Here is a 14169-nt window from a genome sequence, read left to right as displayed (position 1 = left end):
TATACTGTACAGTAACTTATATATCACATATCCAGCTGCTGTGTTATCAGGGTTATACAGTTACTATACATTATACACCACATGCTGCTATACTGTACAGTAACTTATATATCACATATCCAGCTGCTGTGTTATCAGGGTTATACAGTTACTATACATTATATACCACATGCTGCTATACTGTACAGTAACTTATATATCACATATCCAGCTGCTGCTGTGTTATCAGGGTTATACAGTTACTATACATTATACACCACATGCTGCTATACTGTACAGTAACTTATATATCACATATCCAGCTGCTTCTCATTGTTTGATCTCTTCTACATGTTATTCAGAATAATAATCAGTATATTTGGGGTGTGGAACCAATTGTCTGCAGATCAGTGATTTCTTATGGGAAAATTTGCTTTGGTATAAGAGTGGATTTGGATTACAAGCGCCGTCCCGGAACGAATTATACTCCTAATCCAAGGCACCACTGTGTTATGGTATGTACACCGTGTTGGGGCAGATGATATACTATGGATGGTAGGGGTGCTATACCAGGTGTGATATACTATAGGCGGGGCTATACCAGGTGTGATATACTATAGGCGGGGCTATACCAGGTGTGATATACTATAGGCGGGGCTATACCAGGTGTGATATACTATAGGCGGGGCTATACCAGGTGTGATATACTATAGGGGGGGCTATACCTGGTGTGAAATACTATAGGGGGGCTATACCAGGTGTGATATACTATAGGGGGGGCTATACCAGGTGTGATATACTATAGGGGGGGCTATACCAGGTGTGATATACTATAGGGGGGGCTATACCAGGTGTGATATACTATAGGGGGGGCTATACCAGGTGTGATATACTATAGGGGGGGCTATACCTGGTGTGATATACTATAGGGGGGGCTATACCAGGTGTGATATACTATAGGCGGGGCTATACCAGGTGTGATATACTATAGGGGGGGCTATACCAGGTGTGATATACTATAGGGGGGGCTATACCTGGTGTGATATACTATAGGGGGGGCTATACCAGGTGTGATATACTATAGGGGGGGCTATACCAGGTGTGATATACTATAGGGGGGGCTATACCTGGTGTGATATACTATAGGGGGGGGGGGGGGCTATACCAGGTGTGATATACTATAGGAGGGGGGCTATACCAGGTGTGATATACTATAGGAAGGGGGCTATACCTGGTGTGATGTACTATAGGGGGGGGGGCTATACCTGGTGTAATATACTATTGGGGGGGCTATACCAGGTGTGATATACTATTGGGGGGGCTATACCAGGGGTGATATACTATAGGCGGGGCAATACCAGGGGTGATATACTATAGGGGGGGGGGGGGGGGGGGTAAACCAGGTGTGATATACTATAGGCGGGGCTATACTATAGGCGGGGCTATACCTGGTGTGATATACTATAGGGGGGGGGCTATACCTGGTGTGATATACTATGGGGGGGCTATACCAGGTGTGATATACTATAGGGGGGGGCTATACCTGGTGTGATATACTAATGGGGGGGCTATACCTGGTGTGATATACTAATGGGGGGCTATACCTGGTGAAATATACTATTGGGTGGGACGACGACGACTATTCCAGGTGTGATTACTATAGGGGGGCTATACCAGGTGTGATATACTATAGGGGGGGTGCTATACCAGGTGTGATATACTATAGGCGGGGCTATACTATAGGGGGGGCTATACTAGGTGTGATATACTATAGGGGGGGTGCTATACCTGGTGTTATATACTAAAGGGGGGGCTATACCTGGTGTAATATACTATTGGGGGGGGCTATACTAGGGGTGATACAGTATGGGGGGGGGGGGAGACGACTATTCCAGGTGTGATATACTATAGGGGGGGGGCCATACCAGGTGTGATATGCTATACGGGGGCTATACCAGGTGTGATATACTATAGGGGGGTGCTATACCAGGTGTGATATACTATAGGCGGGGCTATACTATAGGGGGGGCTATACTAGGTGTGATATACTATAGGGGGGGTGCTATACCTGGTGTTATATACTAAAGGGGGGGCTATACCTGGTGTAATATACTATTGGGGGGGCTATACCAGGTGTAATATACTATTGGGGGGGCTATACTAGGGGTGATACAGTATGGGGGACGACGACTATTCCAGGTGTGATATACTATAGGGGGGCTATACCAGGTGTGATATACTATAGGGGGGGGGTGCTATGCCAGGTGTGATATACTATAGGCGGGGCTATACCAGGTGTTATATACTATAGGCGGGGCTATACCAGGTGTGATATACTATAGGGGGGGGGCTATACCAGGTGTTATAGCCCCGCCTATAGTATATAACACCTGGTATAGCCCCCCCCCCTATAGTATATCACACCTGGTATAGCCCCGCCTATATTATATCACACCTGGTATAGCCCCCCCCCTATAGTATATCACACCTGGCATAGCACCCCCCCCCCTATAGTATATCACACCTGGTATAGCCCCGCCTATATTATATCACACCTGGTATAGCCCCGCCTATAGTATATCACACCTGGTATAGCCCCGCCTATAGTATATCACACCTGGTATAGCCCCCCCAATAGTATATTACACCAGGTATAGCCCCCCCCCCATAGTATATCACACCAGGTATAGCCCCCCCCCCCCCATAGTATATCACACCTGGTATAGCCCCCCCCCATAGTACATCACACCAGGTATAGCCCCCCCCCCCCATAGTATATCACACCAGGTCTAGCCCCCCTATAGTACATCACACCAGGTATAGCCCCCCTCCTATAGTATATCACACCTGGTATAGCCCCGCCTATAGTATATACCAGGTGTGATATACTATAGGAGGGGGGCTATACCTGGTGTGATGTACTATAGGGGGGCTAGACCTGGTGTGATATACTATGGGGGGGGGGGGCTATACCTGGTGTGATGTACTATGGGGGGGGGCTATACCAGGTGTGATATACTATGGGGGGGGGGGGCTATACCTGGTGTGATATACTATGGGGGGGGGGGCTATACCTGGTGTAATATACTATTGGGGGGGCTATACCAGGTGTGATATACTATAGGCGGGGCTATACCAGGTGTGATATACTATAGGCGGGGCTATACCAGGTGTGATATAATATAGGCGGGGCTATACCAGGTGTGATATACTATAGGGGGGGGGTGCTATACCAGGTGTGATATACTATAGGCGGGGGGGGGTGCTATACCAGGTGTGATATACTATAGGCGGGGCTATACCAGGTGTGATATACTATAGGGGGGGGGGGATGCTATACCAGGTGTGATATACTATAGGGGGGTGTGCTATACCAGGTGTGATATGCTATAGGGGTGGGCTCTACCAGGTTTTATATACTGTGGGGGGTTGGGGGGGTATGCCAGGTGTGATATAATTGGGGGGCACGGATGACATCACTCAGCCAATGGTAGACCAGCATGCCACTTTATCATCATGCTAGGTGCAAACATGGCGCCCTCCGGCACTCACCAGCCGCAAGTTCCTGATAACGTCCCGTTCCCTCGGCTACCCAGCAACAGCAGTGCAAGAAGGGGGCAAAGGGCAGAGGGCAAAGGTCAGGGCAGAGTCCGGCAAAGGGCAGAAAATAAAGGGGAGAGAGAGAGAAAGGCGAAGGTTTTATCCGAGCAGAAGTGTTAATAGGTTAAGACAGGACATGATGGTGGGGGAGGGGGCCCTGTACCCCCCGGGGGTCCTCATCCCGTCCATCCCGGGGGGTTTCAGCCTTTAATGAAAAGCTCAAACTTACTCATGGGTCTGAATATTTCTCTGCAGAATCTCACACTGGACACCGGCCCTTTAAGACTCTAGAACAGAGATGGGGAACCTTTCATCTGGAAAGTGCCATCACCTCGCCCAGCACAATCCTTCAGTGTCACCCCATAAAGATGGTGCTGAGGCCGTGGGGCCGCACCCTGAGCCGGACGGGAAAATATTCCAGTATACAGGGCCCAACAACTTCAGGTGCCGCAGTATAAAGATGGCAGCCAACCTTTGGCCCTCCAGCTGTTGCAAAACTACAACTCCCATCAGTAGTGGACTATAATAGGGGCGTTTTGGGCGGCAGCCCGGGGCCCTGAGCTCCTGGGGGGCCCATGACTACCCAAAAAGACTTGCTCCTGGCTACACTTCTGCCATGATTTGCAAAAAAATCACTGTTTTTTAATGGCAATTTTGCACAAATCAGGACATCATGACAGTATCTATCCTGTACTATGAACGCCAGGCTAGTGCTTCCAAAGTTACAGTGGGGTGGGGGGGGCCCAGGCTTGGTGAACAGCCCGGGGCCTATGGTAAAGTTAATCCGCCCCTGACTCCCATCATGCCTGGAGAGCTGGAGCTTCGCTGCTGAAGGTTCCCCATCCCTGCTCTAGGAGGTCCTGACCAGTGGATTCTGTACTGGGGTTACTGGGATGGTTCCACAGACCAGATACCACCCACCTCCCAGCTTGGGGGGCACTGTTCCTACATGGTGGGCTCCTGAGCTATGGTATGATCCCACCTATAGAGAGCAGAGAATGGAGGATTAAGGGGAGACATTAGTAGTGAGAGATGCAGGGGGTCCGGGAGATCCCCGGGAGAGCAGAAGCTGCAGGCCACAGTGAAGCCGCAGGGGTCCGGGGGGCCACTCACCAGGGTCTCCCCCGACAGAACTTCCAGGAGGGAGATGAGGTTGTGTCCATCCCGGAGGTCTTCATACAAGTCATTGACGTGACGCTGAGCCTGGAGAGAGGAAACACAATGGGTTAATGCTGCACAGCAGCACAGGAGCAGCCTGCGGTGGAGCGGTGATGGCTGGCAGCCGGCAGGGCGGGAAGCTGGCACCGGCCATGTAACCTTTCATCTGGAATGTGCCGTCACCTCGCCCAGCACAATCCTTCAGTGTCACCCGAGTAAGATGGTGCTGAGGCCGCTCCCTGAGCCCACGGGGTACAGTGCCCAGAGCCAGACATCTTCAGAAGCCGCAGTTATAAAGATGGCAGCTAAGAGTGCTGGCACGGCGGGCACCGGGGCAATAGCTTCATCTGCGGGGCACACCGCCCACTGACAGCAACTCCAACTCTACAATACTACTCCCAGCACGCCCTGGGAGCTTTCAGATGCCACAGGCTGCAGAACACTGGCCTAATATGTATGGTGGGAGTTATAGTACTCCAACAGCAGGGGAGAAGTCTGGTCGGGCCCAGGGCGGTGTGGATAGGGTTACAGCAGACACCTTCTTAGTAAACAGACAGGACTATGCAGCTATACAATATGGCTGGTGACAGCGCCATTGTGCCCTCCAGCTGCGAGGGAGGGCAGAGAGCACACAATGGCGGCATGAGACTACACCACACATGACAGACAACACGGCACATGCCACACTATGAGGAGGTGGGACGATCATTCCAGGAGGGTCCAGGTCATCCAACATGGCTCCATGGGGGCAAGTGTTACCCCAACTCCGCCGGATGAGCAGCAGTAACCAGGATGGTGGTTAATATGATAGAAGCCATGCAACAGAGTCCTGCCGTGGCGGCAGCCGGAGGATGGGAGCAACCTACCTCAGCTCTCCAGTGCTGGAGGAGGCGGGAGAGGATAGAGGAGGAGGAGGCGCAGACCACAGGACAGGAAGAAGAGAAGAAGAGAAGGCAGGAGTTACAGAGGCATCAGAGAGAAGCATTACCCTCCTCCCGGACCTGCACAGACACCCGCCCCCCGGACCCGCACAGACACCCGCCCCCCGGACCCGCACAGACACCCGCCTCCCGGACCCGCACAGACACCCGCCTCCCGGACCCGCACAGACACCCGCCTCCCGGACCCGCACAGACACCCGCCTCCCGGACCCGCACAGACACCCGCCTCCCGGACCCGCACAGACACCCGCCTCCCGGACCCGCACAGACACCCGCCTCCCGGACCCGCACAGACACCCGCCTCCCGGACCCGCACAGACACCCGCCTCCCGGACCCGCACAGACACCCGCCTCCCGGACCCGCACAGACACCCGCCTCCCGGACCCGCACAGACACCCGCCTCCCGGACCCGCACAGACACCCGCCTCCCGGACCCGCACAGACACCCGCCTCCCGGACCCGCACAGACACCCGCCTCCCGGACCCGCACAGACATCCGCCTCCTGGACCTGCACAGAGACCCGCCTCCCGTACCTGCACAGAGACATTATGGACCTACAGAGAGACCCTCCTCCCAGACCTACAGGACCTCACAGACGTCTATATTAGACCAACAATAGAAACTCCACCATGGCCCCGGAGAACATGAGAGGAAAATGGAGACCGGTCAGACAGGTTGGTAATGAGCAGATTAGTGGTCAGCAGGTGGCAGCTGGGGGGGTGATAGTGGGCAGGACCCATACACACAATCAAGATGGACCTTGTCTTCTAGGTGTATGCAGTCACTACTGTCAGCACTGACTCACAGAGCACAACCCGAGCCAAGAGGACCATGAACCAATAAATTACTTAAGGGGTGAACCTTCTAACCCCACTCCCGCAATGACTGGATGAGTGGCTTTAGAAATACTAAATTTTACAGCCAACATCTGACCGCACCCTGCAAATACCTACAACCCACCTTATCAACCCTCCGAATACCTACACCCCACCCCCCAAACCTAACAACCTTCCGAATACCTACACCCCACCTCCCAAACTAACAACCCTCCGAATACCTACACCCCACCCCCAACCAAACAACCCTCCTGATACCTACACCCCACCCCCCAACCAAACAACCCTCCCGATACCTACACCCCACCCCAAACCTTACCCCCCTGATGCCTAGACCCCACCCGCCAAACCTAACAACCCTCCCAATATCTACGTCCCACCCCTCAGCCTAACAACCCGATACCTACACCACACCCCTACAGCCTAACCCACTGAACACCTACCCCCCCAACCTAACAACCCTCCCGATACCTACACTTCACCACCACAGCCTAATGACCCCCCGAATAACTACACCCCCCGCCCAACCTAAACACCCACTGAATACCTACACCCCCCAACCTAACAACTCCCCCGATATCTACACCTCATCCTCCAAACCTAACAACCCTCTAACTACACTCCAACCCCCAACCTAACAACCTTCTGAATATCTACATCCCATCCCCCAACCTAACAACCCTCCAAATGCCTAAACCCTCCCCCCCTCCCCTTCCCTTACCAAACAACTCTCCGAATATCTACACCCCACCGACCAACTGAACAACCATTCGAATATCTACATCCCACCCCCTAACCAAAGAACCCTCTGAATACCTACACCCACCCGCCAATCTAACAACCCTCCCAATAACTACACTCCACTCCCCAACCTAACAACCTTCCAAATACCTACACCCCCACCCCTCAACCTAACAGCCCTGCCAATTGAACAACCTGCCCGATACCTACACCCCACCCCCAAACCTAGCAACCCTCTGAATATCTACATTCCACCCACCAACTTAACAACCATTCAAATAGCTACACCCCCACCCTCCAAACCTATTAACCCCCGAATACCCTTATCTCAACAACCCTCCAAATACCTACACCCCCCCAACTAACTACACCCCCCAAATGAACAACCCTCCCGATACCTACACCCCACCCCCAAACCTAACAACCCTCCAAATACCTACACCCCACCTCCCTACCCTCCGAATACCTACACCCCACCTCCCAACCCAACAACCCTCCAAATACCTATACCCCATCCCCCAACCTAATAACCCTCTGAATACCTACACCCCATCCCCCAACCTAACCCTCCAAATACCTACACCCCACCCCCAACCCTCTGAATACTTCACCCCACCTCCCAACCTAACAACCCTCCGAATATCTACACCCCACCCCCCAACTTAATAACCCTATGAATTTCTACATCCCACTGTCCAACCTAAGAGCCGCTCAAAAAGCTAGCCTCAGGCATCCCATCTACCAATATGGAGTAAGGATCAATATATGGGATCTCATGTACCATTGCAGAGATCAGAGAGCAGATCCCTTACTTGTACTTCAATGTGAGACATCACACAGTTAACCCTTTTGATACCCAGGATATGACAGCTTTGCGCCCGTCACACTTGAGGCCTTCTGGATGAATGGGCCCCTTGTATGGTGAAGGACATGGTGTCCTGAGCTATGAGCCGCAGCTTTGCCCGGAGCGCCACAGACCCACCCAGGCCCAGAATAATGGGAGCATGAAGACGGCTGACATTTTATTTATTAGTGGGAAGATAAGGAGGACGCAGGGTCTGGAGGCAACAAGTGACGGGCGAAATCCTGAACGTCAATGCCCTAGATCCATATAATGTCCTCAGTATACAGGATCCTAGTGCTATGCCCAGGAGAGAAGAGGGGGGCACTATGCCCAGGAGAGAAGAGGGGGGGGGGGCACTATGCCCAGGAGAGAAGAGGGAGGGGGCACTATGCCCAGGAGAGAAGAGGGGGGCGCTATGCCCAGGAGAGAAGAGGGAGGGGGCACTATGCCCAGGAGAGAAGAGGGAGGGGGCACTATGCCCAGGAGAGAAGAGGGAGGGGGCACTATGCCCAGGAGAGAAGAGGGAGGGGGCACTATGCCCAGGAGAGAAGAGGGAGGGGGCACTATGCCCAGGAGAGAAGAGGGAGGGGGCACTATGCCCAGGAGAGAAGAGGGAGGGGGCACTATGCCCAGGAGAGAAGAGGGAGGGGGCACTATGCCCAGGAGAGAAGAGGGAGGGGGCACTATGCCCAGGAGAGAAGAGGGAGGGGGCACTATGCCCAGGAGAGAAGAGGGAGGGGGCACTATGCCCAGGAGAGAAGAGGGAGGGGGCACTATGCCCAGGAGAGAAGAGGGAGGGGGCACTATGCCCAGGAGAGAAGAGGGAGGGGGCACTATGCCCAGGAGAGAAGAGGGAGGGGGCACTATGCCCAGGAGAGAAGAGGGAGGGGGCACTATGCCCAGGAGAGAAGAGGGAGGGGGCACTATGCCCAGGAGAGAAGAGGGAGGGGGCACTATGCCCAGGAGAGAAGAGGGAGGGGGCACTATGCCCAGGAGAGAAGAGGGGGGTGCTATGCCCAGGAGAGAAGGTGCACTGGGCTCCAGGACAACCCAATAAATGGCAGTGGTGTTAGTGGTCCCTTTAAGACGACAGCTGAAAAAAAAACATTTCTTCCCATTGAGGGATTGTGATGTCACGGGAATCCTCTCGGGGGTATTCCCTATTAACCATATCACCACCTGCGCACAGTGATCACCCACTCTAACGACCCATTGTGGTTAAACCGCCCTAAGGGGTCCAGTAGCTTGAAGTGTTAGTCACCGCCTGATAATGGCAGCCGCTGACACAAAGGGCGGCTTCCTCCTCTCACAACATGTTATGGGGCTAAGATCTAAACAGAAGGCCGAGAGCCGAGACAGCGAGGGGGGCCGACAGTGTACTAACAGGGGGCGAGAGAGAGAGAGCGAGGGGGGCCGACAGTGTACTAACAGGGGGCGAGAGAGAGAGAGCGAGGGGGGCGACAGTGTACTAACAGGGGGCGAGAGAGAGAGAGTAAGGGGGGCGACAGTGTACTAACAGGGGGAGAGGGTGGCCGACAGTGTACTAACAAGGGGCGAGAGAGAGAGAGCGAGGGGGGCCGACAGTGTACTAACAGGGGGCGAGAGAGAGAGAGCGAGGGGGGCCGACAGTGTACTAACAGGGGGCGAGAGAGAGAGAGCGAGGGGGGCCGACAGTGTACTAACAGGGGGCGAGAGAGAGAGAGCAAGGGGGGCGACAGTGTACTAACAGGGGGCGAGAGAGAGAGAGCAAGGGGGGCGACAGTGTACTAACAGGGGGAGAGGGGGGCCGACAGTGTACTAACAAGGGGCGAGAGAGAGAGAGCGAGGGGGGCCGACAGTGTACTAACAGGGGGAGAGGGGGGCCGACAGTGTACTAACAGGGGGAGAGGGGGGCCGACAGTGTACTAACAGGGGGCGAGAGAGAGAGAGCGAGGGGGGCCGACAGTGTACTAACAGGGAGCGAGAGAGAGAGGGCGAGGGGGGCCGACAGTGTACTAACAGGGGGCGAGAGAGAGAGAGCGAGGGGGGCCGACAGTGTACTAACAGGGGGCGAGAGAGAGAGAGCGAGGGGGGCCGACAGTGTACTAACAGGGGGCGAGAGAGAGAGAGAGCGAGGGGGGCCGACAGTGTACTAACAGGGGGCGAGAGACAGCGAGGGAGGCGACAGTGTACTAAGAGGGGGCGAGAGAGAGAGCGAGGGGGGCTGACAGTGTACTAACAGGGGGCGAGAGAGAGAGAGCGAGGGGGGCCGACAGTGTACTAACAGGGGGCGAGAGAGAGAGAGCGAGGGGGGCGACAGTGTACTAACAGGGGGAGAGAGAGAGAGAGCGAGGGGGGCGACAGTGTACTAACAGGGGGCGAGAGAGAGAGAGCGAGGGGGGCCGACAGTGTACTAACAGGGGGCGAGAGAGAGAGGGGGGCCGACAGTGTACTAACAGGGGGAGAGAGAGAGCGAGGGGGGCCGACAGTGTACTAACAGGGGGCGAGAGAGAGAGAGCGAGGGGGGCGACAGTGTACTAACAGGGGGCGAGAGAGAGAGAGCGAGGGGGGCGACAGTGTACTAACAGGGGGCGAGAGAGAGAGAGAGAGCGAGGGGGGCCGACAGTGTACTAACAGGGGGCGAGAGAGAGAGAGCGAGGGGGGCCGACAGTGTACTAACAGGGGGAGAGAGAGAGCGAGGGGGGCCGACAGTGTACTAACAGGGGGCGAGAGAGAGAGAGCGAGGGGGGCGACAGTGTACTAACAGGGGGCGAGAGAGAGAGAGCGAGGGGGGCCGACAGTGTACTAACAGGGGGCGAGAGAGAGAGAGCGAGGGGGGCCGACAGTGTACTAACAGGGGGCGAGAGAGAGACAGCGAGGGGGGCCGACAGTGTACTAACAGGGGGCGAGAGAGGGAGAGCGAGGGGGGGCCGACAGTGTACTAACAGGGGGCGAGAGAGAGAGAGCGAGGGGGGCCGACAGTGTACTAACAGGGGGCGAGAGAGAGAGAGCGAGGGGGGCAGACAGTGTACTAACAGGGGGCGAGAGAGAGCGCGAGGGGAGCCGACAGTGTACTAACAGGGGGCGAGAGAGAGAGCGCGAGGGGGGCCGACAGTGTACTAACAGGGGGAGAGAGAGAGCGAGGGGGGCCGACAGTGTACTAACAGGGGGAGAGAGAGAGCGAGGGGGCCGACAGTGTACTAACAGGGGGCGAGAGAGAGAGAGCGAGGGGGGCCGACAGTGTACTAACAGGGGGCGAGAGAGAGAGAGCGAGGGGGGCCGACAGTGTACTAACAGGGGGCGAGAGAGAGAGAGCGAGGGGGGCCGACAGTGTACTAACAGGGGGCGAGAGAGAGAGAGCGAGGGGGGCGACAGTGTACTAACAGGGGGAGAGAGAGAGAGAGCGAGGGGGGCCGACAGTGTACTAACAGGGGGCGAGAGAGAGAGAGCGAGGGGGGCCGACAGTGTACTAACAGGGGGCGAGAGAGAGAGAGCGAGGGGGGCCGACAGTGTACTAACAGGGGGCGAGAGAGAGAGAGCGAGGGGGGCCGACAGTGTACTAACAGGGGGCGAGAGAGAGAGAGCGAGGGGGGCCGACAGTGTACTAACAGGGGGCGAGAGAGAGAGAGCGAGGGGGGCCGACAGTGTACTAACAGGGGGCGAGAGAGAGCGCGAGGGGAGCCGACAGTGTACTAACAGGGGGCGAGAGAGAGAGAGAGCGAGGGGGGGCCGACAGTGTACTAACAGGGGGCGAGAGAGAGCGAGGGGGGCGACAGTGTACTAACAGGGGGCGAGAGAGAGAGAGCGAGGGGGGCCGACAGTGTACCAACAGGGGGCGAGAGAGAGCGAGGGGGGCCGACAGTGTACCAACAGGGGGCGAGAGAGCGAGGGGGGCCGACAGTGTACTAACAGGGGGCGAGAGAGAGCGAGGGCGGCCGACAGTGTACTAACAGGGGGCGAGAGAGAGAGAGAGAGCGAGGGGGGCCGACAGTGTACTAACAGGGGGCGAGAGAGAGCGAGGGGGGCCGACAGTGTACTAACAGGGGGCGAGAGAGGGAGCGAGGGGAGCCGACAGTGTACTAACAGGGGGCGAGAGAGAGAGAACGAGGGGGGCGACAGTGTACTAACAGGGGGCGAGAGACAGCGAGGGGGGCGACAGTGTACTAACAGGGGGCGAGAGAGAGAGAGAGCGAGGGGGGGCCGACAGTGTACTAACAGGGGGCGAGAGAGAGAGAGCGAGGGGGGCCGACAGTGTACTAACAGGGGGCGAGAGAAAGCGAGGGGGACCGACAGTGTACTAACAGGGGGCGAGAGAAAGCGAGGGGGGCGACAGTGTACTAACAGGGGGCGAGAGAGAGAGAGCGAGGGGGGCCGACAGTGTACTAACAGGGGGCGAGAGAGAGAGAGCACACCCTACACAATGAACACTACACGGCCACCACCACCCTACACAATGAACATTACACGGCCACCACCACACACTACACAATGAACACCACACGGCCACCACCACACACTACACAATGAACACCACACGGCCACCACCACACACTACACAATGAACACCACACGGCCACCACCACACACTACACAATGAACACCACACGGCCACCACCACACACTACACAATGAACACTACACGGCCACCACCACACACTACACAATGAACACCACACGGCCACCACCACACACTACACAATGAACACCACACGGCCACCACCACACACTACACAATGAACACCACACGGCCACCACCACACACTACACAATGAACACCACACGGCCACCACAGCAAAAAACACACAATGACTTTGTGAAACCCAAAGACCATCCCTGTACGGCTCGGCACCGCTCTCCTCACACTGTCAAGGAAGCAACAGCCTGTACTCCTACATACAATCCCCCCCCCTCCCGGGCAGCAGAGCTGACGGTCTAGAAGCCAATTTACTATTCCTTAGGGCCCTATTACACCGGACAATTATCGTTCAGATTATCGCTAAATCGTTTGAATCTAAACGATAATCGTTTGGTTGAAATGCAGTTAACGATTAACGACCAAACGAGAAATCGTTGATCGCTGTATAAGACCTGGACCTATTTTTATCGTTGCTCGTTCGCAAATCGTTCGCATTGAATAAGACATCGTTCGGGTGTTCGCAATAGATACGAACGCAATAGGGAATAAATAGCGAAGAAAAAACTATCGCAATTACGATCATAAGTAACGATTATTGTTCCATGGAAATGAGTGAACGTTTTCAGGTCTTTCGCAATAGCGGTCGTTTGAGATCGTTAATCGTTAACGATTATGTGAACGATAATCGTCCGGTGGAATGGGGCCCTTACACTGGTTATAGTGGATTCCACAGTAACAAAGGAAAACAATCAGGGCAACAAGCCTCAGTGAGTCACAGGCTGCTGCGGGGACCCCCGACCGCTGTCCGGAAGCGGCGACCACAACACTTCTGCAGTGTGACAATCATCAAAGACGGAAAACAGGAACCTGAAACTCCAGGAATCCAGAGGCAAGGGGCACACCCAGACGGCCTGTCCCTCCAATACTCTGGACTGCCTGATAATCCGCCACATCCCATGAAAGCAGCCAAACACGTGTCCCCACCATGCCTGGGCTCCCTCCTTTATGCCTCTGATCGCTAACACCCCCTCCCCCCCCCCAGGCACTGGCCGCTCCACACCCTATAGAACATCCATAACCGTCTGCAGCCTGTAACAGTCAGCACACTACGGCAACCAATCACAGCGCAGCGTTCATGTCATATGCTGCTTCACTAAAGTGAAAACTGGGCTGTGATTGGTCACTGGGGGAATTAAGATTTTATGTCTCTGTGGATGTCAGAGTGAGAAGGGAGCATGGACCAAGAGAGAAAGCGGAGGGGGTCGGACGGGGTATGTGCGCACAGGAGGAGGGGAGCCGGATGAAGGGGGGGGGGGGGGTGTCTGTGTGCCCTGGAGAAAGAGGGGGGGGTGTCTGTGTGCCCTGGAGAAAGAAGGGGGGGTGTCTGTGTGCCCTGGCGAAAGAGGGGGGTGTCTGTGTGCCCTGGAGAAAGGGGGGGGGGGTGTCTGTGTGC

The 14169-nt window shown here is 55.5% G+C and overlaps 1 protein-coding gene across 24 annotated transcripts in view; it reads right to left on the bottom strand.

Annotated features, from left to right (window-relative positions):
* Nucleotides 1-14169, bottom strand: part of PLEC (plectin) — a 297784-nt gene that overhangs the window by 88165 nt on the left and 195450 nt on the right. For 12 of the 24 annotated variants that reach the window (XM_069956882.1, XM_069956901.1, XM_069956892.1 and 9 more), the window contains exons 3-4: nucleotides 5604-5618; nucleotides 4693-4782 (exon numbers count right to left, since the gene is read on the bottom strand). In XM_069956882.1, coding sequence (XP_069812983.1) covers nucleotides 4693-4782; nucleotides 5604-5618 — 105 coding nt within the window. The remainder of the gene's footprint in view (nucleotides 1-4692; nucleotides 4783-5603; nucleotides 5619-14169) is intronic. The other 12 variants (XM_069956883.1, XM_069956887.1, XM_069956895.1 and 9 more) reach the window with 1 other exon arrangement.

This window comes from Dendropsophus ebraccatus, chromosome 2, assembly GCF_027789765.1.
Source record: "Dendropsophus ebraccatus isolate aDenEbr1 chromosome 2, aDenEbr1.pat, whole genome shotgun sequence".
Lineage (NCBI taxonomy): Eukaryota > Metazoa > Chordata > Amphibia > Anura > Hylidae > Dendropsophus > Dendropsophus ebraccatus.
Note: the sequence above shows the minus strand (reverse complement) of the source record. Positions and strands in the feature narration are given on the sequence as shown.